We start from the raw sequence: 25,424 nt of genomic DNA, 5'->3' as shown, positions 1-25,424 counted from the left end.
TCTCATTAGAATTGCTGATGTTGAGGCAGAAGTTGTTGTTGCACCACGCTGATAACACTCTGACCTCATCTCTGTACAGTACACTGTCATCCTTGATGAGGCCCAGGATGGTGGCGTGGAAAATGATGGAGCTGTGCTTGGCGACACAGTCGTGAGTGAACTTGGAGTACAGGAGGGGGCTGAGACCACATCCCTGTGGACCTCCTGTGTTCGGAGACAGTGTGGCGCAGATGCAGTAACCGACTTTCATCACCTGGGGTTTGCTTGTCAGAGAGTCTATAATCCAATTGCACAGATGAGTGTTCAGTCCTACGTCCTTGAGCTTTGCAATGAGTTTGACTGGAATGGTGGTGTGAACAGAAAAGTTTGTTTGTTTTGTGAATGTGAGATTTAATTTAAATTATTTAAAAAAATTAAGGTTATTTAAAGAAAATAACACTAATCAGTGTGAAAAAACAGTATGTATTTCTAAAATAAAGACAACGCAACACACATTTTATTATACAGTATAAATATTATAATGTAATATTACCATTATAAAAAAATAATTGCTAACAACACAAATGCATTCAGGTAAAAACAAGTGATGTATACTCAGCAAAAAAAAATGTCCCTTTTTCAGGAGACTGTATTTTAAAGATAATTTTGTAAAATAAAAAATAAGCTTTACAGATTTTTATTGGAAAGGGTTTAAACAATGTTTTTCATGCTTGTTCAATGAACCATAAACAATTATTGCACATGCACCAGTTGAACAGTCATTAAAACACTACCGGTTTACAGGCGCTAGGCGATTAAGGTCACAGTTACAATAACTTAGGCCCCAAATAAGACCTGTCTTACTGTCTCTGAAAAACACCAGAAGAAAGATACCTAGGGTTCCTGCACACCTTCGTGAACATGCCATAGACCTGCTGCAGGAGGCAAGAGGACTGCAGATGTGGCCAGAGTAATAAACTGCAATGTCTGTAATGTAAGACGCCTAAGACGGTGCTACAGGGAGAGAGGAAGGACAGCTGATCATCCTCGCAGTGGAAAATTACATGTAACCGTGTGTTCCCCCAGACATGATCAAGAACTTGCAGACACCTTGGTGGAAGAGTGGCGTCGTGAAACGTCTGTGAAACTTGTTCAGTTTATGTCTCAGTTATTGAATATTTTTATGTTAATACAAATATATACACATGTTAAGAAATTTGCTGGAAACAAAAGCAGTTGAATGTGAGAGGACTTTTTTTTTTTTTTTGCTGAGTATATACATATTATTTTTTGTATTTTTTTTTTTTTTTCCACTTAGAATACACTGTCATACACATGTTTTTCATCAAGTTTTTCAAATGCAATGTATTATCTGTTTTATATAAACATTAAGCGAGCAATACAAAGAGAAATCAATATATACGACATGAAGGAAATAAACAAAGGGGTGGGGGGTAGTCATAAATGCTTTAAAGTATTAAAGTTAAAACATTTAGTTGTGAAATTTATTACTTATATTACTCATTTTTACTTATAAAAAAAGAATAGAAAATAAGAATCACAGAAAACAGTACGTATTTATAAAATACGACAAAGCAACACGAATCTTAGAAAATGTAAACGTTGCGTATAATATAACGCGTATAACATAATGAAAGAGAACAAAAATACAAGACGGTAAAATATAATGAAAAGATTGGTACCGTTAGTTTGCTGAACGGAAGTTTGAGTGTCTGCAGCGGAAGTGACGCCGAAACCCAACCTCTCTTCAAAAACGCCGTGGAGGTGAACGCGGTATTTTGGAATTCCATTATAGTTATAAATTATTTTGTGTTAAGTGTATATATATATTTAAAAAGTCTTATATTTCAATATTTCTATAAAAACTATGAATTAGTTTTCATTTAGAATCAGGGTAAGACTGAGGCACCGTGGGTTAGCTAAGTTAGCTAACTGTAATGGTGCGTATGTGTTTATTAGCTGATAGAGTTAGCAAGACTAGCATGCTGAGTAGAGTTTCAGCTAGTTAAACCGTTAACAACAGTACAACAGGTAAAGAAAGACGTGAAACTGTGTTAGCTGGCTAATAAAACGTGTGTCACTCGGTTTACTTCAGGTTTCATTGTGGATCTCTGCAGAGTGAACAGAGATGGCTGCTCCTGCTGCCATACAACAGCCCAGTTATCTCCTGGTAAGAAGATCTCAAAGTACAGCAAATCTTCAACACACTTGAATTTCTCCCTGAGTGTGTATACTTTCTGGAGTTTAAGCTGTACACACCTTTTGGCTCTATATGTGCAAGTTTGCATTCTTCACAGGCAGATGTGACAGATTTGTCCTGCTTTATGAAAAACACAAGTGTTAATATTCTGAGCTTTACATACTAAACCCAGACTTTATTGAGCGGCTTTACAGTTCATATACAGTGTACTTTACCCAGAGGCGGCTTGTATACATGGGTCCGCTCTTTCAAAGATTTAAAAAAAAAAAAAGAGACTGTTTTCTGTTATGAAATGCCTTAAAGATGGATTACTGGTATGAAGAAGCGAGGCTGGGGCTGATTTCTTTCTAGCCCAGACTGTACGTTCGTGCAGTCATGACAGTCATGTCCGGTGATTGCACAGGGTGACACGTCCACTTAGAGTTGATCTGCGTTCAGGCTAATTTTTTTTTGAGTCACATCTGTAACACATCATGAGCAGTCAGTCTGTACAGGATTTTGCAGCGTTGTGGGGTTTTTTTTCTGTGATTGTTGTGGTCAAAAATGCTTGATTTTACAAAATTTGCGATGGAATTTTGAAAAAAAAATTATTTGTGTAAAACTACTCGAATCGTCAAACTTGCAATTGCATGAAATTGTTTTTGCAGTGATGTTTGTTGGTAATTATGTAGGCCGTACAGGATTTTGAGGTTATTTTTTTTGAGATTGTTGCAGCCAAAAATGCTTTGTTTTTTTTCCCCAGAATTTGTGATGCAACTTGCTGAGTTTTTTTGTGCTCTTTTTTTTTTGTGTAAAACTACTTGAATCAGCAAAATTGCAGTTGCACAGAATAGTTCTGCATGGTCTTTTGCCGTGATGTTTGTTGGTAATTATGTAGTCTGTTTTAGCTGTATTCACGTTTGACGCAAGTGAATAGAAGAGGGCTTTGGCGGCATGCGTGTTGTGATGATGTCACATGATGCATTTTGGCCAAAATCTGTGGTAATTCTGAAAAATTGCATGCTCTGAATATTGTGGCGTTTGCTTGATTTGCTTGAAACCCAGCATGAAATTAGTTGGGCATTACAGACTTTAAGGCCTGTACAAAGGTAGAACTCATGAATGTAGCTGCACATATTATTATTATTATTATTATTATTATTATTATTATTATTATGCCATCAATGAGACTCTGTGCTATACTGCATTGTTCAACACTATTAGCTTCATTGTTGAGCTATTGATGGATATTAGATTTTAGCTCTCACGTCTGACCTCATGATCAGGCTTCACTGCTTTATCCTGTCCCAATATGCAAGCACCAAATCAAATCAAAATCTAATCAATTGTATATGTGAGGGCACTTGGCCACTAAAGCTGGTTCTGATTCTGCTTTATTGGGAACAGGCGAATCTTAAAGCCGACTGGAGCATTAAGCCACTTCTTCAGCGGTGTCAGGAGCTGGTGAAGGTGATCGATGACTATCCTGCTAAGGTACAGAACGCTGAATTTGTTTCCTGTAAACTTTTACTCTGAATTGTGCATTGTTAAAATCAAATGACGTTCAAGATGGCATAGAAATTCAATCCTGGCTTATCCTGATTATTACTGGACTCTAGGGTTCGGAAAAAGATTACTATTTTTAATGATTAAGAAAGATATTATGTTTTAACAATGAGGAATAAAACCTTCAGTGTGGTGCTGTTATAGTAAAATGCTGATTGGCAGGGTGTTGTGATTGTTGTTGTTGTTGTTATTATTATTATGCAAACGATGAGACTGTGCTATACTGTATTGATTGATGAAGATCTTGATGAAGATATTGTGTTTTAACACATTCATATAAACCTCTGATTTGCAGCTGCACTACTGTCAGCTGTAGTTATAGAAAATGAATCAACACATGCTGACCAATCAGAATCAAGAAAAGGGATTCAACAGTGCTGTGGTATAAGCAGTAAAAATATAGGCCAAAGGTTGTCAACTGTAGTGTTGTGACCCAACATTAGGTTGCATGAGACCTGATGTTGGGTCATTTTTTTTAAGAACTGGGTTTGAGGCGGTTGTGAAATTTTGAAAATTCATCCTTTAAAATTGGGTCATTGGCAAAAAATTACTATAAGCAATAGCAATGCAAAAATCAACGTGTTCCTAAATAAATTGACTCTCATCCAATCAGGAGCTTCATCTGGTCTTCCCCTGGCTGGTTGAGGGAATCTTCGGCAGCCTAGATGGCGTCATTGTGGGTTGGAACTTGCGATTTCTGCACGCTCGCACGAATGAGTATAACATTGTGCTGGACTTTCTTGATCCATGGTTAGTTTTGCATGCCTGTTTTGTGTGTGTGTGTTTCTTGGTGTTTAGATGCAACAGGTGAATGTAGGTGATAACAGGTGCATCTCAAAAAATTAGAATATCGTGGAAAAGTTCATTTTCTTTCTGTAATTTAATTGAAAAAGTGGAACTTTTCATATATTCTAGTTTCATTACACATAAAGTGAAATATTTTCTAGCCTTTTTTTGGTTTAATCTTGATGAATATGGCTTACAGCTCATGGAAATCAAAAATCCAGTATCTCAAAATATTAGAATAAAGAATTAACTTTACCACGATATTCTAATTTTATGAGATACACCTGTACAGCATTTATTTTAAGTGAACTTAAAATTTGCCAATAATTTTCCTTCCTTTGAAGCTTCTCACTTAATTATTTCACTTCTGCTGCTGTGTGTTTCTTTCATGACATGTTGTTCTAACGCGTGTCCTGCAGTGGCCCCATGATGAAGCTGGTGTACAAGCTGCAAGCAGAGGACTACAAATATGAGCTCCCCATCAGTTATTTGCCAGTAAGTCTACCATTTCACTACAGATGTCTCTGTATCAGACCAGTTACATACGCAGTAGTCGTTTTGTTGACGCTGTTCTCTGCAGGGTCCTGTGAAGGCGTCCATTCATGAGGGAGTTCTGCCAGACTGTCCCCTGTTTCACAATAAGCTACAGTTCCCCATGTCAGGCCTCATCATGCTCAGTAGGTCTTCTTTTAAAAAATGTGAAATATTTAATGTTTTTCAGTGTGCTGTGTCATTCTCTCTGATTCACACTGGCTGGGGTTTTTTTTTTTTTTCTTAATCTCTCTCAGATCCTTTTGAATACTACATGTTCAACTTTGCGTCCAGTCTCATTGCACCAAAGGTACGTTTATTTAGCTGAAGAGTGTATCAGATTATCTCTTGTGAGTGTGTAGTGACTGCTACCAAAACGAATGCAGTTAACTCTATGGGCAATCTGAAGTCAAAATTCAAGTGTTAAAAAACGAAATGGAAATGTTTTAAGGAAAAGAAAGTCTAATTCCCTAGGTCATCTGGGAATTTCTTGCTTACTGTTTTGTGAATACTGAGAATTTGGACATACTACTCCTTTGGAGTATCGCTTTTCGCATACCGTGTGGTAGGGTAGTAGGGATATTCGGACGCAGCCCTTGATTCCCTCTATCATGACTAGAGTCCCAGTCCCAGCTGAAATGATGCAGCCCCATAGCATATTCTGAACTTGACATACTAAACCCAGACTTTACTGAGCGGTTTTATAATTCATATAGTATACTTTACCCAAAGGCGACTTCTATAAATGGGTCCCCTCTTTCAAAGATAAAAGAGAGACTGTTTTCTGTTAACAAATACCTTAAAGACATAATGCTGCCACCACCATGCTTCACCGTGTGTATGGCACTCTTTGGGTGATGAGCTGTCTTGTTTTTGTGCCAAACATCTCTTTTACAATTATGCCCCAAAAGGTCTACCTTGCTTTCGTCAAACCACAACACGTTTTGTCACATGGTTTATGTCTATTAAGTGGTTAAAGGTTGCTGTAGATCTCTTGTCAGCCTCCCTGATAAGTCTTCTACTTGTCCTTTCATCACATTTGCAAGTAACATCACTGTGTGGTGCCCATTTTCCTCCACTTGTTGATGATGGCCTTCACAGTATTCAATGGTACATCTAATATTTTGGATAATCTTTTGTACCCTTCTCATCATCGATACCTTTCAGCAATGAGGTGAAGTACGTGCGTTGTAAGCTCTTCTCGGACCATGGCTAACGAGAATCACTTCATAGGTGACAGGTGTACGATAATTACTTTTGAACATGAGTGAATGTGATTGGTTCATTGTCAGCACAGTCACATGCCACATAAAAGGCTGTGTATATAAATGCAACCAGGTTCCTGTAAGTCTTTTCTTTCTTTTGCTTGATTTTTGTTGGTTGCTAAATGGCATTAAAGGTGGAGTCAGATCTGACTGACATTTATCTTGGTTTCATTTTTTATGGACACCTGTCATTTTGTCGCTTGCTAAACCCAGAGTAAGCATCTTGTTTTTCTTTTCTTTTTTTTTCTTTTTCTTTTTTTTTTATAAATCTGTTAAATCATTTACAGAACTATCCTCCTGGACAACATGGCAGCTGTTCAGACAGTGCTTACTTTGTGCTTGTTGATGCCTACCTCAAGCACTTCCTGCCCACAGAGGGAAACGTGCCTCCATCTCCTTTCTCTGATCCCAGGGGCTCTGTGGCCTCTCCAGCTCCACGGTATTTTGCATTCACATATCTTTTGTTCTTCATACTATAACAGATTTTATTCAATATTTATAATTAAGCATGGGAGCCATACCAGAACTAGTGACAACAAGTAACTAAAACTAATATGGAGCAGAAAATTGAGGAATGATGACGCATAATACGATCCAATCTTTTTATATAAATGTGGAAATTAAAAATAACAAAATAACAAAATATTAAACTCTCTCTAGAAAAAAAAAACACACCCATACATCATCCAGATTTCTGTCTTCATGCCACAGGCATCTGTTTTAGACATTTGTTTTCATGACACTTTCACTGTGTTTAAGCTGCAGTAATATTTATTGAATTCTGACAAATGGATAATAAACAATAAAGAGTTATATTTGAAAAGAGGCCATGATTATGTCTGTAGTCCAAGGATTCCTGGAGGTTAAAAAAACACCTGGATATACACTACCAGTCAAAAGTTTAGACACACTCATTCTTTATTTTTTATTTTATTTTCTCACATGTTAGAATAATTAGAGAGTCATGAAAACTTTGGAGTAACACAAATGGAACTATGGGAATTATTTTGTGATAAAAAAAAAAAGCAAAATAAATCAAAATAATTTCATATTCTTGGCCGATTTCTTGAGGAATTTCCCCGAGATGCTTTTTAAACAGTATTAAAGGAGTTCCCACCTACGCTGGACATTTATCGGCTGCTTTTCCGAATATTTCACTCCGAGTCGTCCGTATAAAAAAACTATTTTTTGTAAATAAAATGTTATTCATTTCTTTCATTAGAAAACTATGATGGCACGATTATATTTTTGTCTAGAACACCAATTTCAAACATTTAATCCTACACTTTCAGAACAAAAGGTTTTTAAGATCATGAGAAGCATTTCAGTCGAGTGTCCACAAACTTTTGACCGCTGGTGTAGTGTTAGGGGGGAAAAAACAAAACAGAAAACTTATTCTTTGTGATCTTAAAATGACCTTGTGGCTATGGATCTCCTGTGTTTCTAGGTTGAGGCTTAGGTATTTGTTTTGTTGGGTTGTTGATTTTTTTGTTTTGTTTTTTTTCCACAAAAATCAGACGGCAAGAAGAAGAATTCTTGGAAATGTTAGTTGAGTGCCCCTGCCTATTTAAAAATAAACTTTGCTTTCCCTCTGCCCCAGGTCTTCCAGCATGCCTTACATTGGCTATGGCGTCCACAGTAGCAGCCTGCTAAAGCGACACATATCCCATCAGCCCTCTGTCAACGCTGACCCTGCTGCTCAGGAGATCTGGAGATCCGAAACCCTTCTACAGGTGAAAATCTCACTTTCATCACTCCAAACTTTTAACACCATTCCCAGTGCACCCACAAATTGTTTTGGGAGGCCGAAGGAGAATCCGGAAGAAATCAACATGGACACATAGAGAACATTCACAGGATCAGTCCATGCACCCTGGAGCTGTGAGGCAGCACCGTTATCCACTGCATCACCGTGCTGCTGCTGCTGCTGCTGTCGTATTGAATGAACCAGTGAAACCACTGATGATGGTTCAGTTTTTGTTGGTACTTCACTGGAAGTCCTTTTATGGGCTTCGTTCCTGTTTGTTTCCGCAGGTGTTTGTGGAGATGTGGCTCCATCACTACTCTCTGGAGGTGTACCAGAAGCTGCAGTCTCCTCAGGTGAAGGTAAGAGCGTAGCACGGGTCTCCTCTTCACCCCTCCGTTCTCCACCGCATGGCCGACCTGCTGAGCACCTCCACAATGCAGCCGTGCTTCGTATGAGGGGGCGGGGTCACTGCACAAGTCCCTCACACAGCGTACTGTTTACTCCGCTGCAGTCAGTCTGTTTTTTGCTAATTGCTAGGTGACTTTACGTGGTCATGTTTAACATTTTAGAGTCTCGCTTTCACGTTTTTGTCTTTTTCTTTGCTTGCAGATCAGTCAGATTCCTTTCAAATGGGCAGGACAACGCTGTAGATTACATAATTCGCTTTAATTGAGTTACATGGCATGTGGTTCTGGGAGTATGGTGTCTTTTTTTTTTTTTTTTTTTCAATTTGTTTTCTTTAAGCATGATGTCCTTGGTATCTGCTTTGCCTTTTGGCTGTAAGCTTTTTCGCCTCTCTGGATTCAGAGCTGCTGTGGTGGCTATTATAGCATGGTGTAAGTCTGCTGTTAAAGTCAGAGTTTACCTAAAATTAGCATGCCTCCAGTCAGCCCAAAGCACTCTACACTCTTCATATGCATTTTACTACATACCACAGATCTATACGTAATCGCCAGTTTGCTAGAAAGTGCATCGGATGAACGCTTTTTAAGCAGCAAATGTAAATTGGCAGCTGCCTTCATTATCATCTGTTAAAAAATCAAGATGCAGTGTCTCCTTTTCATTTTCTGTCATTATAGGCCAGTTTTGATATTGAGCACATCTGTTTGGTTTGTTCAAGTTGCTTAATGTGCAGCCCTTAATTATTATTTATCAGTAAAATTTGTCTGTGTAAATTGCTGACGTTGCTGTGTGAGAAGGAAATCTGCATCTTGCTAATTTTCATAGCATTGTGGTCAATATTGTTTTGTTCTGTTCTTTCTTTTCCATTTGTGTTCACTCTCATTTCGGTTCTTACTTTGTCCTACACTTTATTTCTTTTCTTGGATGGCATTCTTTCCCTTTTTTCTTTCTATTGTCATTTTCACCTTCCTCCTCGTTTCCTCTCTCCTCCCCCCCCCCCCCCTCCTCCGTTGTGTGTTCCTCCCCCCACCCTCTCCCCCTCCCCACTTTGTGATTGGTCCTTCAGCTGGCGTTGCTGCAGTACCGCCTCAATATGTCCAGCATGCTGTGCCAGCCCCCGGCCCCACCAGGCTCTGGGACCCTCCACACATACCAAGTACTTTTACCTTTTCATTCGGGCTTCCTGGAGGTAAACCTAAGGGAGTTTTTCCACTGCAGTAACCACTGGTACCGAGTAAAGTGCTAGACCCAAATCTTTTCAGGAACTCATTGTTTCCACTATTGTTCCGAAACCTTCTGAGAAACTAGGTTCTGGAAACTCTGTGGAAAGTTTTGTTACTTGGGGACGGGGCTTTCATGTCAATGAAGAGTTCTGGAAGCTCAGTGGAAGTATTGTAATGCAAACTGTGATAGTGTGATGCTCAACAAACAACAAATTAAGAATTCTAGATTAGTAATAGTAATAATGGCAATAATGCTAATAATGTTAATAAGTAACAACAACTAATAATAATCAACGGTAGCTTATGGCTGCTTTCCCTCCTATGCGTTTTTTCCTCAACCACCAACACAATTGTACATGTAATTCTCCAGGAAGAAAAAGTTCTTCTTTTCTGAAAGGTGACATAATGCCAAGCAGCATTTTTTGCCAGACCCATATCTCCCTGCAGCTTTCACCTGATTTCCCACTGATGTTAAGCAGGGTTGAGCCTGGCCAGTACCTGGATGGTAGACCTCCCGGGGATAACTAAGGTTGCTGCTAGAAGTGGTATTAGTGAGGCCAGCAGGGGGCGCTCACTCTGTGGTCTGTGTGCGGCCTAATGCCCCAGTATAGTGAAGGGGACACTATACCGTAAAAACAGCACAGACTTTCGGATGAGACGAGGTCCTGACTCTCTGTAGTCATTAAAAATCCCACGACACTGCTCATAAAAGAGTAGTATAACCCTGGTGTTCTGGTGAAATTCCCCCATTGGCCTTTATCTATCTTGGCTCCCTAATACTCTACGTTAAAGAGAAAAAATGGCAAATGTAAACGTATCATAAGCGGTGGACAGAAAGCAGCTTGAAGCGTTTGGGCGGCTTCTTTATTGTGCCGGAAAACGAGTAATTGGGAGTAGTGTGGCGTATTTAAAAATAAATAAATAAAACTAATTCTGCAGTAGAAACAAAGGACAGCATGACATCTGGTGTTTTCAGAAATAACTGTTTATAGAAACCCTTTCCATAAACCTGATTCCATATTTACATCTCTGTACCTTATGTATTCATTTTGATCTTCTGATCATCATTTTAACTTGTTGGTTCAATATCAAATGATTTATTACTAGACAAATATCATTTTAAGGCACAAACCCACAGTAATACTTTTACTTGTTTTTCTGATTATATGGGATCGGGAGTGAGTTTTTATTTTGTCATATTCTCATCAACAATCAGTTCAAATTAAAATCAATTTTATATATTTTTTCCATGAATAAAATTCAGTAATTTTTATTAATACAGGAGCCTGTAGGACCGGAGTTGTGTGGGCTCCAGTTTTGGGCCGGTGCTTGTTTTGGCATGTGCAGTGGAAAAACCCCTTAAGTGAGCAGATAGCTCAGGGATCCTGGCAGAAGAGTGTGGGGTAGCGTTCTACTTGTCCATGAGGAACAGTTCAGGTTTATTGGCATACGGTTGCTGTGTACACATGTGCAGTGGGAAATCATGACCGATGGGTTGCATCAAAGAAAAGTACAAAACTTTTCCGGTAGCTCGTTTCTCTTTTTAAAGCGCATGCTGGTTTCATTTACAGTGTGGTGGTTTTAACACGTCTTATGTGTTTGTCATGTATGTTCAGCGCTTCCTCTGACTATATGTACAAACACTTTTTGGATTTACACTGCCTAAAAAGATATTTTGTCTACAACCCCAATTCCGAAAAAAGTTGGGACAGTATGGAAAATGCAAAAAGGCAACAAAAGAGTCATTTGAAAATTCAGTTCACCCTATACTATATTGAACACACATTATTAACACATTATTTGATGTTTTACTTTGTGAATTTATTTGATTTATTTTTAAAAAGGTACACTCATTTTAAATCTGATGACTGCAACACACTCCAAAAAAGTTGGGACTGTTGACTGTTTACTGCTGTGTAACGTCACCTTTTCTTTTAATAGTGCTTATTAAGCGTTTGGACGCTGAGTGAAGACACCAGTTGGTTAAGTTTAGCAAGCGGAATTTTCCCTCATCCATCCATTATGCATTTCTTCAGCTGCGCAACTGTACAGGGCCTTCATTACCTTATTTTGCGCTTCATAATGCGTCACACGTTCTCAATCGGAGACAGGTCAGGAAAGCAGGCAGGCCGTGCTAGCACCCGCACTCTCTGCTTACGCAACCATAATTTGTTTTGGCGTTGTCCTGCTCTGGATGGCGAGCATATGTTGCTCCAAAATAATCTTTCTGCATTAATGCTGCCCTCACAAATGTGCAACTTACCCATGCCATGGGCACTGACACAACCCCATACCATGACAGACGCTGGGTGTTGAACCTGACGCTGAGAACAGTCTGGATGGTCCTTTTCATCTTTGTCCCGGAGAAAACGATGGCTGTTTTGTCCAAAAACTATTTGAAATGTCAACTCGTCGGACCACAAAACACGATTCCACTGTGCTACTGTCCATCACAGATGAGACTGAGCCCAGAGAAGTGGGCGGAGCTTCTGGACAGTGTTGATGTATGGCTTCTGCTTTGCATAGTAAAACCTTAACTTGCATCTGTGGATGCAGCGGCGAATGGTGTTGACTGACAAAGGTTTACCAAAGTATTCCCGAGCCCATGTCAGGATATCCATTACAGACTCATGACGGTTTTTAAGACAGTGACCTCTGAGGGATCGGAGATCACGCGCATTTCAGAAGTGGATTTTGGCCTTGCCCTTTACGCACCGAGATTTAACTGGATTCCTTGAATCTTTTAATTATATTGTGCACTGTAGAAGGTGAAATGCCCAGAATCCTACCGATTTGTCTTTGGGGAATGATGTTCTCAAAGTGTTGGATTATTCACTGACGCATCTGTTGGCAGATTGCCGAGCCTCGAGCCATCCTTGCTCTTAAAGGACTAGGCCTTTTTGGAGGCACCTTATATACTATGATTAGACGATTGCCTCACCTGTTTCACATCGCCTTCTTATGTCAACTTTTCACATCACTATTAGTCCTAAATCACCCCTGTCCCATCGTTTTTGGAACGTGTTGCATGCATCAATTTCAAAATAAACGTTTAACGTTAAAAAAATTACACAGTTGATTAGGTAAAACATCAAACACCTTGTCTTTATATGTTTTCTGTTTAAATACGAGTCAAAGTACATTTACAAACCACTCCTCTTTGTTTTTATTAGCATTTTCCAGACTGTCCCAACTTTTTCAGAACTGGGGTTGTACTATTAAACAAATGTATGTTAATGTCATTTTTGCGCCAATATTATTTTACTATATTACAATGCAAGTGTTTTGATGATACAGTATTGTGAGCTGATATTAATTTGTGTTTGTGTGTGGTGGTCGTGGTGGTACCAACTTAGGAACCCTTCAGTCCTACGGAGGAACACGTTCTGGTGGTGCGTCTGCTCGTCAAACACCTGCACGCTTTCTCAAACAGTCTGAAGCAGGAGCAGGCCTCGTCATCTCCCTCCACACACTCACACGCCAGCCCTCTCGAGGAGTTCAAGAGGTGAACTCCACATCCAGCTTCCACAAACTCCGCAACACCACCCTGAAGCACACGGCGAATATTCGTTAATAACATGCACTATGTGGCCAAATGTTTGTGGACACCTGACCGTCATACGGTTGCCACAAAGTTGGAAGTGCACAATTGTGTAGAATGTCTTTGCATGCTGTAGCATTCCCTTCACTGGAACTAAGAGGCCCAAATATGCCAGCTAACTTGATTCGACCAGTGAGAATTTTACCATTCATGTCAGTGTTCTAGCTTTAACTAGTTAATGTGTCTATATGCTGGTTTTTATATATAATTATAAATACTACTTGGAACTGTTATTTACGGTTAATGGTGTGATCAGCCGTATTGATATGACGTCATATGCTGAACTCAGGGTTGGGGAAACCTTCCTGACTTTCTGAGCAGGAATTCTAATTTGAAGGGACAATTTCTTTAGTTTTTCTTAAGCGAAGTTTGGAAATTCCCAGTTACGAGCTTTATTCGAACACGTTTTTCTCTCTTGGCCGCTGCTGAGATGATCCTGTTCTGGGTTCCTTCACTGCTCCTTCATCTTCCTCTTCCTTTCTTCTTCTCACAGGGTAGTGGTACAGAGGTTTGTTCAACAGAAGCTGTACGTCTTCCTGCAGCACTGTTTTGGTCACTGGCCTCTCGATGCCTCATTCAGAGCGGTAGGCATTTCCTGCATGTGGTCCAGTAGGAATTTCTGTGGTTTTCCACATTATATTTTAATAAAGTGTTTTTACGGTATGTTGGATCTGTGAAGATAATGTAACAAAGAGAAGCTAAGGGAGAAGTCAGGAAAAGACAAGCTGAAATCAAGAATGTTCTGTTCATCGTGTTGATTCATTTTCTTCCAGTTTATATCACAGTGGTGTTACTGGGACAAATCAGGGTTTAAGGGGAGTGTGTAATATTTTTTTTTTACACATGCAGATTTAACGCACAATGCTAAACTGGAGGTTATAAGCCTCTGTTACTTCTTAGCTACATTAACGAAACTAAAACAGCAAGCGGCAGATAATGATTTATCTGCTAATTAATTTGAAGTAAAGCAGAGAATTTTTTACGTTTTATGATTTCACTTAAGGCATGGAAAATGCAGCATATAATTTACACTTCACTCATAATACTGTAGGTCTGGTTATAGTTTAAACTTGGAGATTGTAATCACTTTACTGTGTGTTTTTCAGGTGTTGGAAACATGGTTGAGTTATATCCAGCCCTGGCGGTACACAGAAGAGAAAAACAATCTGAAGGCAGAGGCTCAGAACAGAGCAGTACCTGATAAATGGTAGTTTCTGCACATGCGCTGAAAATATTATCCATATTTAATTGTCTTGTTTCTTTACACGGATCTAGATGAATGTGATGTATTTTTTGACTAAGATTTTCTTTCCTCTCTAGAAGGCCTGTATGACCTACATGTTATAGACCAGTAGGGGGCACTGAAGTGCTGTTGTAGAGACTGCACAGATATTATGCAGTCCGTACAGGTTTTTGAGGGGGTTTTTTGAGGGGGTTTTTGTGATTGTTGCAGCCAAAAGTGCTTGATTTTTATTTTATTTTATTTTTTTAGAATTTGTGATGCCACTTGCTGAGATTTTTGGTTTTTTTTTTTTTTTGCGGAAAACTACTTGAATTGTCGAAATTGCAATCGCACAAAATTGTTTTGCATGGTCTTTCACAGTGATGTTTGTTGGCAAATGAGGCCTTTTAGCTGTATTCATGAACGACGCACGTGAATCGAAGAGGGCTTTGGCTGAACGCGCATTGTGATGACGCCACATGGGGCGTCTTGGCCCGAATCTGTGGAAAATCTGCAGTAATTTCGAAAAATTGCAAGCTTCTGCGAATATTGTGGAATTTCCTTGATTTTGCGTTCATTTCTGCAATCGCAAAATCCTGTTGGGAGTGAATTACGGGGAATACAAATTTATGTACAAAAAAAAGCAACACTTTTGGTTTTACTTTCACAGGGCTTCCTTTGTACAGGAGAATCTTCTGATGTACACAAAGCTCTTCCAGGGTTTCCTTAATCGGTCTTTACGCACAGACCTCGTCAATGCCAAAAATGCACTGATGGTATTCAGGGTCGCAAAAGTCTTTGCACAACCAAACCTACCAGAGATGATTCAAAAAGGTGAGCATCAGGATTCTGATTACAGCATGTTATAACATGTTTGGAGCATCCATTTTATCTCAGACATATAATTGTATAAACTTACTGTATATACAGTGCCATCTACTAATATTGGTAAATATGAGCAAAGAAGTCTGTGAAAAATTGTCTTTATTGTTTAACCTTTTGATAAAAATTCACAAAAGTACTCTGCTCTCATGGATATCAAACAATTGTAAACACAACACAGGTTTATCAAAAAATATATATATATTATTATTTATTTATTATTATTATTACAATTAGCTTTACTAAGTATAAGCCGTTTCCCAGTCGATGGCGCATGGCGTTAAACGCACATAATGCGCTGCGGCTAGCTTTATCAGAATGCCTAGATTCAACGACAATAAATTTCTTCTTTACTGTTTGCGTCAACGTTACCTTTTATGCTCCGCGTGACTTCAGTCACCATTATTATTCTATTCCAGTTGAGCTCTCTGTCAGGTTATTAACAGATCATTAGACTTCCTGTAAACGTAGCTACTGATTAATTAGTGAATCAGTTGGATTCTTTCTTTAAGGTTCTCTTTTAGACATTGCTCCTATTCAGTACAAGTTAGCAATACTGCCTGTTCTGCATTCAGGAGAACAGCTGTTCCTCGAACCTGAGCACGTCCTCCACCACCGACAGGCGCGTGTCTTCCTCTCTCCTGCACACGGTGGCAGTTTCCTGTCCTCCCGACAGCCTGCTGGGACAGACACCGTCTTTAAAGTGAAGAGTCACGTGTATGGTCTGGAAGGGCAGGACTGCCAGTACAAGCAGATGTTCAGCAGCGAGCTGCGTGGAGTGGTGAGTGTAACAACACTGCTAATAATTACACTGTGATGTTTACGTTCCTCGCATCAGCAATATACAGATGCTAAAACGTACGTTCTCATTGTTTTATTTCAGCCTAATGCTGTCATCTGTTTATTATTTATTTGTAACACATCAATAGAATCATTAAAGGAATAATTCGACCGTATCTCTGTCCACTGTATCTTTTAATTGATGTGTGATTAATCCAGACAGAAATTCCAACATGTTTCCCTGCACTCGAAACTCTTCCCAGAAAAGTTCAATAAACGTGTCTCCATAATAAACGCCACCATATCAACAGTTTATGTTCTAGAAAATCAATCAACATTTTCTACCCAATCAGATTCAGGAATTGAACAGTGCTATGGTGTAAATATTTTGCCAACACGATCCCAGTATAATATTCTGTGTCTGGACGACCTGCAGGTGTTAAAGTTGGTGCAGATCATCGCTCAGGCCCGACAGACAGCGAAGCGGATCTCGGATCAGTCTGCCGAAGTGGCAGCGAACAGCTCGTTCCTGTCGTGGTTCAGCGTGGGCTTTTCAGATCCTAACTACACCTTTAACGGAGCAGAGGCTGACGACATGGGAGAGTGTGTTAAAAAGACTCACGAATTTCTGGACAGGGCCCTGGATTACCTGTGTCAGATATTTCGGGTCAGTCTGCACAGTTATAAACTTGTACTTCTGTATGGGCTGTTAGAGATGGGGTGATCTGGTGAGACAGTCTCATTATTGTTGCTCTGAAAGTTGTAAGCCGTTTCATTTGGCGCTTCTACAACACTACCCATGTTCAACCAAAATCAAAACAGCAATCAGTGATGACATTCTGGCCATTTAACAACCCTAGATAGTAACAGGCAGCTGGCTTGCATGCGAAATCAGTTGTCTGCTCTCTTTATTAGCATGGAAGTTTACTTATCCAGACCTGCCATAGTGTATGCACGTTGTGTAATTTTAACATCATAGTATGCTGCTGTGTGTCATCATTCATTAATAAAGTAACAGGAGCAGACTTCTTTTTCCCCCTAATAAAAACAGCAGATCCACATGTGAATCGGGAAAAATCGAGAGTTATGTAGGTGGTTTGAACGTTTCGGTATTAACTGACACCTCATAGAAGCCCCACACCATTCCCTTTCTCACATTAGTAATCTTCAATCATGATTTTCTCACTCGAAAGATTTGGCACCCTTGCTTTTTTAAAATAAACTCCATCAATCAATGTGCTACTTATTCAACATTTAGACATTATTATAGTTAACATTAATTAATTATATTTATTAGGGATGCTACCAAAAACATTCTGCACTTTTTTTTTTCTTTTTTTTTTTTGGATTAGAGGAAAAAATGTAAATAAAAAGATTAAATAGTCCTGCAACAAAGTGTCAAATCTGACACTTTACAATTTGTAATGTTAATGGAAATGAGTACTCTGCTTGTTCTTCTACGCCAGTCAGCACAGACATGTTTAAACAAGCACAGTCAAAGCCCATCATGGTTACATTCGTATATGAACTTTTACACAGTGTAAAAGTTACACTTTAAAAGTTTACGTGCACACCTCTTAGAACAGGAAGAACAGAAGTAACAAATATGTTACAGTAAAACCATATTCACTTATACGGACTCCAGTTTCTATCTTGTGAAAGGGCTTGGTTTTGATTAACTAATAATTAATTAATAATTAATTTTATCTGCACCGTTTTTATCCCTGTAGCTGAATTCAGGACAGCTGACCCAGCTGATGGCGAACGTGACCTCGACAGATGATGATGGTGAGTCGAAACAGCTACCCGATTACATCCAGAGTGAAAACGGTCCCGTGCTCACGGATCTGGGTAGGATGCAGGTAAGGATTGATGAACTTTCTACCTATTGATCAGAAAGTATAAAATTTGTATTTACTATTTAAATTGGTTCAAAAGTGTTTATATTGGTTTTTGAACCTAAATGTGAAAAATTGATCTTAATAGAGAATAGTTACTCTACAGCTCCAATGTGGTGTTTAAAACATGAACTCATCTGATTCTGATTGTATAGGTTTGGCTCAAATTTTTGAATAAATCTGTTTAGGGCTCGGGGTTACATATGAATACAGTTTATGACTTTATTTGGGACTACCATTGGCTGATAGACTTTACTATAGGATGATTAATTGGTAGTTGGAAACATTTATTTACAGAAACTGTGCGTTAAGCTAGTTAATGTAGAGGTAATGAAAGTTGACAGCCATTAGGAGTGGTCTTTGTTTTTAACCCACAGCTAATGTTCTACTGACACACAGTTTTGCTTCTGTTAGAATTAAAGCAGTTTTGTCAGGAATTAAATTAGCTTCTTTACAAATGCAGAAAGTGACTCGTGTGTAATTATTAAGCTCACTGTATCACTATGGAGCGTATGTATGAACTGAGGCAGGATCCTACAGTCTCTGAGCCAGACACACCTCTCTATGTTTTACTATGTTAAAGGTAAACACTGCCAGTCAAAGGTTTGGAGACGCTTGACTGAAATGTTTCTTTTGATCTGAAGGTGTAGGATTAAATGTGTGAAATCGGTGTTGTAGACAAAAATATAATTGTGCCAATGTATTCATTTCTTTCATTAGAAAACTAACATTTTATCTACCAAAAACTTTATTTGTAATGCACGACTTGGAGCTAAATATTCGGAAAAGCAGACGATAAGTGTCCAGCGTAGGTGGGAACTCCTTTAATACTGTTTAAAAAGCATCTCAGGGAAATTCCTCAAGAAACTGGTTGAGAAAATGCCAAGAATACATTTCTGGAAATTCTAGGCAAAAACGGGGTCTACTTTGAAGATGCTAAAATACTAAATTATTTAGATTTATTTTGGATTTTTTTTTTTTTATCACAACATAATTCCCATAGTTCCACTTGTGTTACTCCAGAGTTTTGATGGCTTTATTATTATTCTAATATGTGGGGGAAAAAATAAAAATAAAGAATGAGTGTGTCTAAACTTTTGACCGGTAGTGTATATTAAAAACTCTAACCTTTAAGAGTCTAACTGTGTGTGTTTATATGTTGGGATTGTGTTGGTATGTTAGAAAACTGCTAGATTTGTTTGCTTTTGTCTCAGATCATCAACGGCCTTCGCCGATTTGAGGTTGAATATCAAGGTGATCCTGAACTTCAGCCGATAAGGAGCTACGAAAACGCTTTTCTGGTTCGGCTGCTGTTCCGGCTCTCCTCCTTCATCAACGAGCGGGTACGTTTTTGTGGGTTTGTTGTTGTTGTTGTTGTTTTTATGGTAAAATGGCGCAAAAACCCTTCCGCATTAACTGAGTTGATGCACGTCTGTAGTGGGTGTAGCTCCTGGTCATCCCGCTACACCGCTTACTGCTGTCAAATTCCATTAAACGTAATTACTTATAATATTTAGTATTTAAATGCATGTGAAGTATAAATGCGTGTATAAAGCTACAGTGTGTGCATTACCAGCAGCTTCACTGTGTAAGCCCTGAAGATAAAATCTGATCACTTTCTAAAGTAAATGCAATCATAAAGCATAGTGTTTAAGATTCGTCTTTATTTAACCACAGTAGCATTTTTTTCTCCTTCTTGTTGCTGATATTTAACTTGATTTTACATAATGTGCAGTACGGTAATACATTTTACGTGACTGGAGCGCCATATAAACATTCACCATTTTCAACACAGTGGTGAATTCACTATATAAACTCATTAGGGTACAACATTACAGTGTAGACCCTGCGTAGTGCACTTTACGGCGTCTAACCGGTACCAAAAATAGGGAAAGCTCTTGTCTTGTCCTATCCTGTCCTGTCTTGTCTTGTCCTATCCTGTTTTTTCTCGTCTTGTCCTATCCTGTCCTGTCTTGTCCTATCCTGTCTTGTCCTGTTTTGCCTTGTCTTGTCTTGTCCTGTCCTGTCCTCCCTCCACTGGCTCCCAGTTAAATACAGATTTGAATACAAAGTTTTATTGTTTATTTTTAAAGCTCATGGTACTTTAGAACTATTTAAAACATGGTACTGCAACAAGCTTCATCTTCGATTTTCTTTGCTCCCTTTTCTACCTCCTGAACTTTAAGAGCTTCTACTCAGGAGATTTTAACCATTCCACGCTGTCTGAGTTCAAAGGTGACCAGGCCTTTTCTGTTGCTGCTCCAAAATTGTAGAATAGCTTAGCAATATTTATAAGGTCATTTCTCCACCCAACAGGCATTTTAAATCCAACATTTATTCTTGTCCTCGTTAGGTCTCCATCATTCGGTTTTCTGTTTGTTATTGTCTTGTTAATAATGGTCTTTGGGTTTTTTTTTTTGCTGTCTGTCTATTGTTTTATTTAATTGATCTGATTTCTCGTGTTATTTTATTTTTTCTGAATGAGTACGAGTCTTAATCTCGTACTGATTTGATTTTGTGCAGCGTGTTAAATTTGCTGTAGAAATGAAGGTGACCTGACTTGTTTTATGCCGTTTGACCTGTAGCTGGGAGGCCACATGGAGGCGCTGTGCTCACGGCAGGACTTCCTGGGCCGCGCGAGTCGACACTACCTGAGCGTATCACCGGTGCCTGAGCAGCGACGGAGGAGCCCGGCTCTGCGTCAGACGAGAGGGCGAGGGCAGCGGCCGCGGCTCAGTCTCCGAGCTCTAGCCAGCTATCGTACGCTGTTCACGCTACTGATGCTCTACCTGCTGTTCGCTCTGTTCTCATTCGGCCTGCTGTCCAGCACCGCCCTCATCCTCATCATCAGCTTTCTGTACGAACTGCTCCTGCTCCTGCTCACTGATAAACTCACAAGGCACTGACTCACCAATGGAGGCTTTCTATTTATGTCTGATTTAAACATGTGACTGGTTTGATATTGATGACTTGCACAAGCTTTTAAGTTTTACAACAGTTCAGTCCACAATGTCCACATTGTCCCCTTTGTCCCAAATGTCTCCAATCAGCTAGGACCATGTTTGTGGCGTCTGAAGTTTGCATCTTTGGGGCTACAATGTTAATGTATCTAACAAGTAATAGAAGTTGTGTGATGATTTTTGACGTTCAGATTTAACGTGCCGTGATAAATATCCATAAAGAAAGATTCCCTTACTTGTCAGCTACGTTAGCCTAATAGCATTTGTTGTGTTGGGACATTGTGGACATTTTATGGTTCATATACTGGCAGATGCTTATAAGTATGACAACCACTTTGTACCATTAAATTACATAATCACCGAGCTTATAAAGAGTAATCATAAACAATCAACCATTTTGAGTAATAATACAGACAGAAACACATTTTGAACCCAAATGAAAGTGTTGATTTTGAATAAAAATCTTTATCTTTTGGTTAATGCATGTGGGGTCTTTTATTAAAATTCATTCAGTTGCACAGTGACTCTGCACGTTGGACGTAATTTGCTTTTATTTAATCATTGTGCAGCGTGTAGCCTCAGCGCTGATTACGCAGCAGAATTCAGCAGAACTCTCACTGTGCCCGCTTTATGGCATCAGCACATTCTGCAGGCCTACAGGAATTACTGAGGCATTTAAACACCCCGCTGAATTCAAATTTAATTGTAAATCTACAACACTTTTGGTGTAGTTCTGGACAGAAAGCTCCCTCGTATTGCTAACATCAGGAGGATGCAGACGTCTCTCTCTTCACAGGGGCCGCTTGGTGCTTGTTCAGTTACTTGTCGTATCAATATTGGACTCTTGCTCCATGCTCCTGGCAGGTCTTCCCCTGCGACCCGGGACAATTATCCAGCCTGAAACAACACTGAGTTGTCTACACCCCCTGGACTTTTCACTCGACTCTGTCCGGGTAGGAGGCACTGGATCATGTTCGTCTCCCCTCCCCTGCATTTTTGATTCTGCAGCAGGGTTTACTTGTCCAACGTTTGCAACCGATGACCGAATTCAGCTGTAACAATGCCTTGTTTCCTCTCACGTCACACCATTACTGCATTCCCCCCACTGGCTTTCTGTAGCTGCTGCGTCAGATTCCAAACTGCAAAGTCAAAGAATCGGACCAGCCCCCACCTACCTGAAGCCACGCTCTGCACCACACTCCCTATAAGCTGCTAGCACAGCTCGACTCGACCCACCATCCCTCAAGGTGAAAAAGAAAGTCTGAACTGCTGAGTCACTGGCTGTTTTCAAATTAAGACTAAAGAATCTTCAATAAGCATTTAAATGAGCATTAAAACCCCCAACTTGTACTTTTTTTTTTTTTTGGCTCTACTACCTGTATTAATTCCTCTCTAACAACAGGGTTTTTGTTCGATAATACTTTTAGACCCTGACCTGCTTGTACTAGCATTAAGGTGTGTTTTTGATAGACAACAAAGCACTTCTTTAAGTTCCTCTGGATAAAGGTGTCTGCTAAATGCTGTGTAATTTTTTTTTTTTTAAATGGAACAAATCCAACAGTACGTCACTTACGAAGGCGAGTCGAATGAAAACCTGAAGACAAAAGTTAAAAAATTAAGCTACTGGAAAAGGAAGGCATTTTTTCTTCTTCTTTCTCTCAGCTTTTGTGTGTGGAAATAAGATCATTGTGGCGTTATCCACTCCATAATCCCCCCTTTCAGCATGGTGCAGTGTGATTTCTTCCCCAACGGGCCTCCGTTAGCACTTGTTGCAGTTCCCAGTGTTGGTCGTTAAAAAGAGCTGCTTAGTATTTCAACAAAATGTATGTTGTGAATGAGGACTTTATGAAGGTTAACATTTGTTGAACGCTTACATACACAGTGTAGTCCCCTATAGACGAGCCACCACTGCTTACATTACCCACTAAAAGTGATCATGTCAGATATGGTCTCCTTTAGTTTCCCTGGGAACCCTGATGTGGGTGGATTATTTTCCCACAGAGACAACAGAGAACCAGCACACAGACAGCTACAGAGAATCTGACTGCATATTTCAGACAATTCTCAATGTTTTTACTGGTTCACCATGAGAAAGTGCCGGACCTGGACAAGGATCAAGATGTTGTCTGATGTTTTGTATATCCTGCTTCGTATCCACTCATCTGTGTTCTGCACTGTCCGACAAAGATACAGTATATGTACAGCAGATGTTCATAAGCTCCAGTTGTTGACTGTCGTTGATGGTCTTTTAACCAATTCTGTATGAGAAAATAGGACACACTGGGTTTTTAGGTCAATAATAGATGTATAATTTTTGAAAAATGATTTTTCATCCGGTTAAACGGCCAACATCTGAGCTGGTATTCGTCAACATTTTAAATTTGAGGTTTTAGTCATTTTATTTTATTTTTGTAGAATTTTAACATAAAGTATATTAGTATACTAACATGATAGTATTTGTATATTAATATTAGTGTAAATAATACCCAAAAAGAAAACTAGAAAAGTTCATATGAATGTTTTTTAAAATGATCAGATTACATTGAGTTTCTGTGGGTAAAAAAAAACGCAGGAGGAAAAACCTAAAATCTTTAAGAACCTTTTTTTTTTTTTTTTTTTTTTTTTTTAAAAAAAAGGTTTTTATTTGCCCAGTGTGCCTAACATTTGAATATTTGGCTTTAATTCATAAAATAAATTCGTGCTGTGATCATAAGCAACTCAGTGAAATGCATTTTACACTAAAATAAAGGGGTTCTTGGGGTGATGCAATGGTTAGCATTGCCACCTTACATCGAGCTTAGACCTGTGAGGAATTTTTTCACATGTTGTCCCCGTGCCCATGTGGATTACTCCAGGTTCTCTGGTTTCCTCCCAAAAAATGCCAGTAGGTAGATTGGCTAAGATAAATTGCCACTAGGTGTGAATGAATATGCGAATGTATACGATGTACTTTCAACCCATCCAAGGTGTGTTCAGTAAAGCACTTACTGAAGATGAATGAATAATGCTGAACATTTCCCATCATAGAAAAGCTTCAAATTGTCTCTAATTCTATAGATATTTAGCAAGGTCAAACTGGACCACTTCAATCTAATCGGTTATGATGAACCGCGGTCTGCATCGGCGATCTTCGGTGCCGTTCGGTTTATCGCTGCGGCGGTGACGTCACAACCTCCCCCAGGTTCCTGAGGCAGACAGACAGCAGCAGCGTTATTTCAGTAAGACAGGTATTTACACCCTGCATCGGTCCAGTCCCATATACAGCGGAAAAGACGACTTCTAACGAGGTAGGAGCTTTTATTATTTGCATGAGTGTGCGATTTAAACGGCATAAAGCTGTATTTTAACGTGGACTCGTGTTGCTTCATTATTTGATTGAATGGACTGATATCGCTGCCCTGCCCTCTGCATAGTACAGCTACACCACAAAATAAAACCACACAATTAACCACACTAACAGCATAATTCTGACTGAGTACACTTGTAAACATTAGGATTTGCGTGTTTTCTGCAACAGTATAACCAGTGGTTTGTAAAATATTACACCGTTAATGAATAAACATCCAAATAGTATTAAGTAGTTAATTTGCTACTTAAGCAGAGCTAGCTAGCTGGTATCTAGTAGGACGGTTACCAGTCGACGTATTTACAACTCTCACGTCTAGTAAACCCGTATTTTTTACACTAGAAAACCTTAATAGACTAATAAATGTATATTTTATGCCTAACTACGTCGTTAAAATGATCCAAAATGGCTCTTATTTATCATTTTAACCGTCTTTCTGTCGACAGGAAAGCGAGCTAGCTGAACTAGCTGCATAAACTAGTATGCAGCCATTTTACCGCATATCTGTAATAACTCTATAACATTAGCTGCAAATGTAATTTTACAAACGCCACATAAAACTGTTATCTTCCCGCATCTATTACATGAAAAATAAATTAGGATACGTTTTTTTTATACGACCCAAATATGTCATAGGAGCCGCCCTACTCATATGGCTGGGAGTCGATTCTACACAGTGAAATAGATTCGGCTCTAGTTGGCGCAAAGATTAGGTTAGATATTAGTTTAGATATTAGAATCCCATTTCACGAAGAACATCAGAATTACTTTTATGAGCAGCAAGGAAATAAATATTGTGTGAAATCGGTTCTTGGAATTGTCGATTTTCCGAACACCAGAAATTGGAATCGAATAGGAGTCGATTCGGGAATCGATTCAAGAATCGAAGAGCAGCGCCAGGGTCCGTATCATCAACAATTATAAGAATAATATAATCTAAATATGAGAGAAGAGCTGTGAAGCACTCCTGTTCATCCTTAATGCATACAAAGTTTAAATGTGATTTTTAAGGGGAAATATGTAGTATATAAGTAGT

At 39.1% G+C, this 25,424-nt stretch overlaps 2 protein-coding genes across 9 annotated transcripts in view; both read left to right on the top strand.

The window, feature by feature from the left end:
- Positions 1–417: 417 nt before the first annotated feature.
- On the top strand, positions 418–21,522 carry smpd4 (sphingomyelin phosphodiesterase 4). Of its 3 annotated transcripts, none has more exons than XM_053649058.1 (20): positions 418–1,764; positions 2,096–2,170; positions 3,587–3,673; positions 4,359–4,495; positions 4,951–5,026; positions 5,112–5,208; positions 5,320–5,372; positions 6,615–6,766; positions 7,928–8,060; positions 8,362–8,433; positions 9,543–9,632; positions 13,056–13,204; positions 13,794–13,884; positions 14,407–14,507; positions 15,193–15,356; positions 15,980–16,185; positions 16,621–16,851; positions 17,915–18,046; positions 19,297–19,425; positions 20,668–21,522. In XM_053649058.1, exons 2-20 carry the CDS (start codon positions 2,129–2,131, stop codon positions 20,986–20,988), a joined length of 2,463 nt encoding a protein of 820 aa, XP_053505033.1. In that variant the 5' UTR covers positions 418–1,764; positions 2,096–2,128; the 3' UTR covers positions 20,989–21,522. The 3 variants fall into 3 exon arrangements, with proteins under 3 accessions (XP_053505033.1, XP_053505035.1, XP_053505034.1); XM_053649059.1 differs by having other exon boundaries at positions 1,737–1,773; XM_053649060.1 differs by lacking the exon at positions 9,543–9,632 and having other exon boundaries at positions 419–1,764.
- A 2,691-nt stretch (positions 21,523–24,213) lies between these two features.
- Positions 24,214–25,424, top strand: part of sptan1 (spectrin alpha, non-erythrocytic 1) — a 46,557-nt gene continuing 45,346 nt past the window's right edge. For all 6 annotated transcript variants that reach the window (XM_053648187.1, XM_053648182.1, XM_053648186.1 and 3 more), the window contains exon 1: positions 24,214–24,329. The gene's annotated coding sequence lies outside the window, so the exon portion shown is untranslated. The remainder of the gene's footprint in view (positions 24,330–25,424) is intronic.

The sequence above is a fragment of the Ictalurus furcatus genome, chromosome 18 (assembly GCF_023375685.1).
Source record: "Ictalurus furcatus strain D&B chromosome 18, Billie_1.0, whole genome shotgun sequence".
NCBI classification, from domain to species: domain Eukaryota; kingdom Metazoa; phylum Chordata; class Actinopteri; order Siluriformes; family Ictaluridae; genus Ictalurus; species Ictalurus furcatus.
This window is presented reverse-complemented; position numbering and strand designations above follow the sequence as displayed.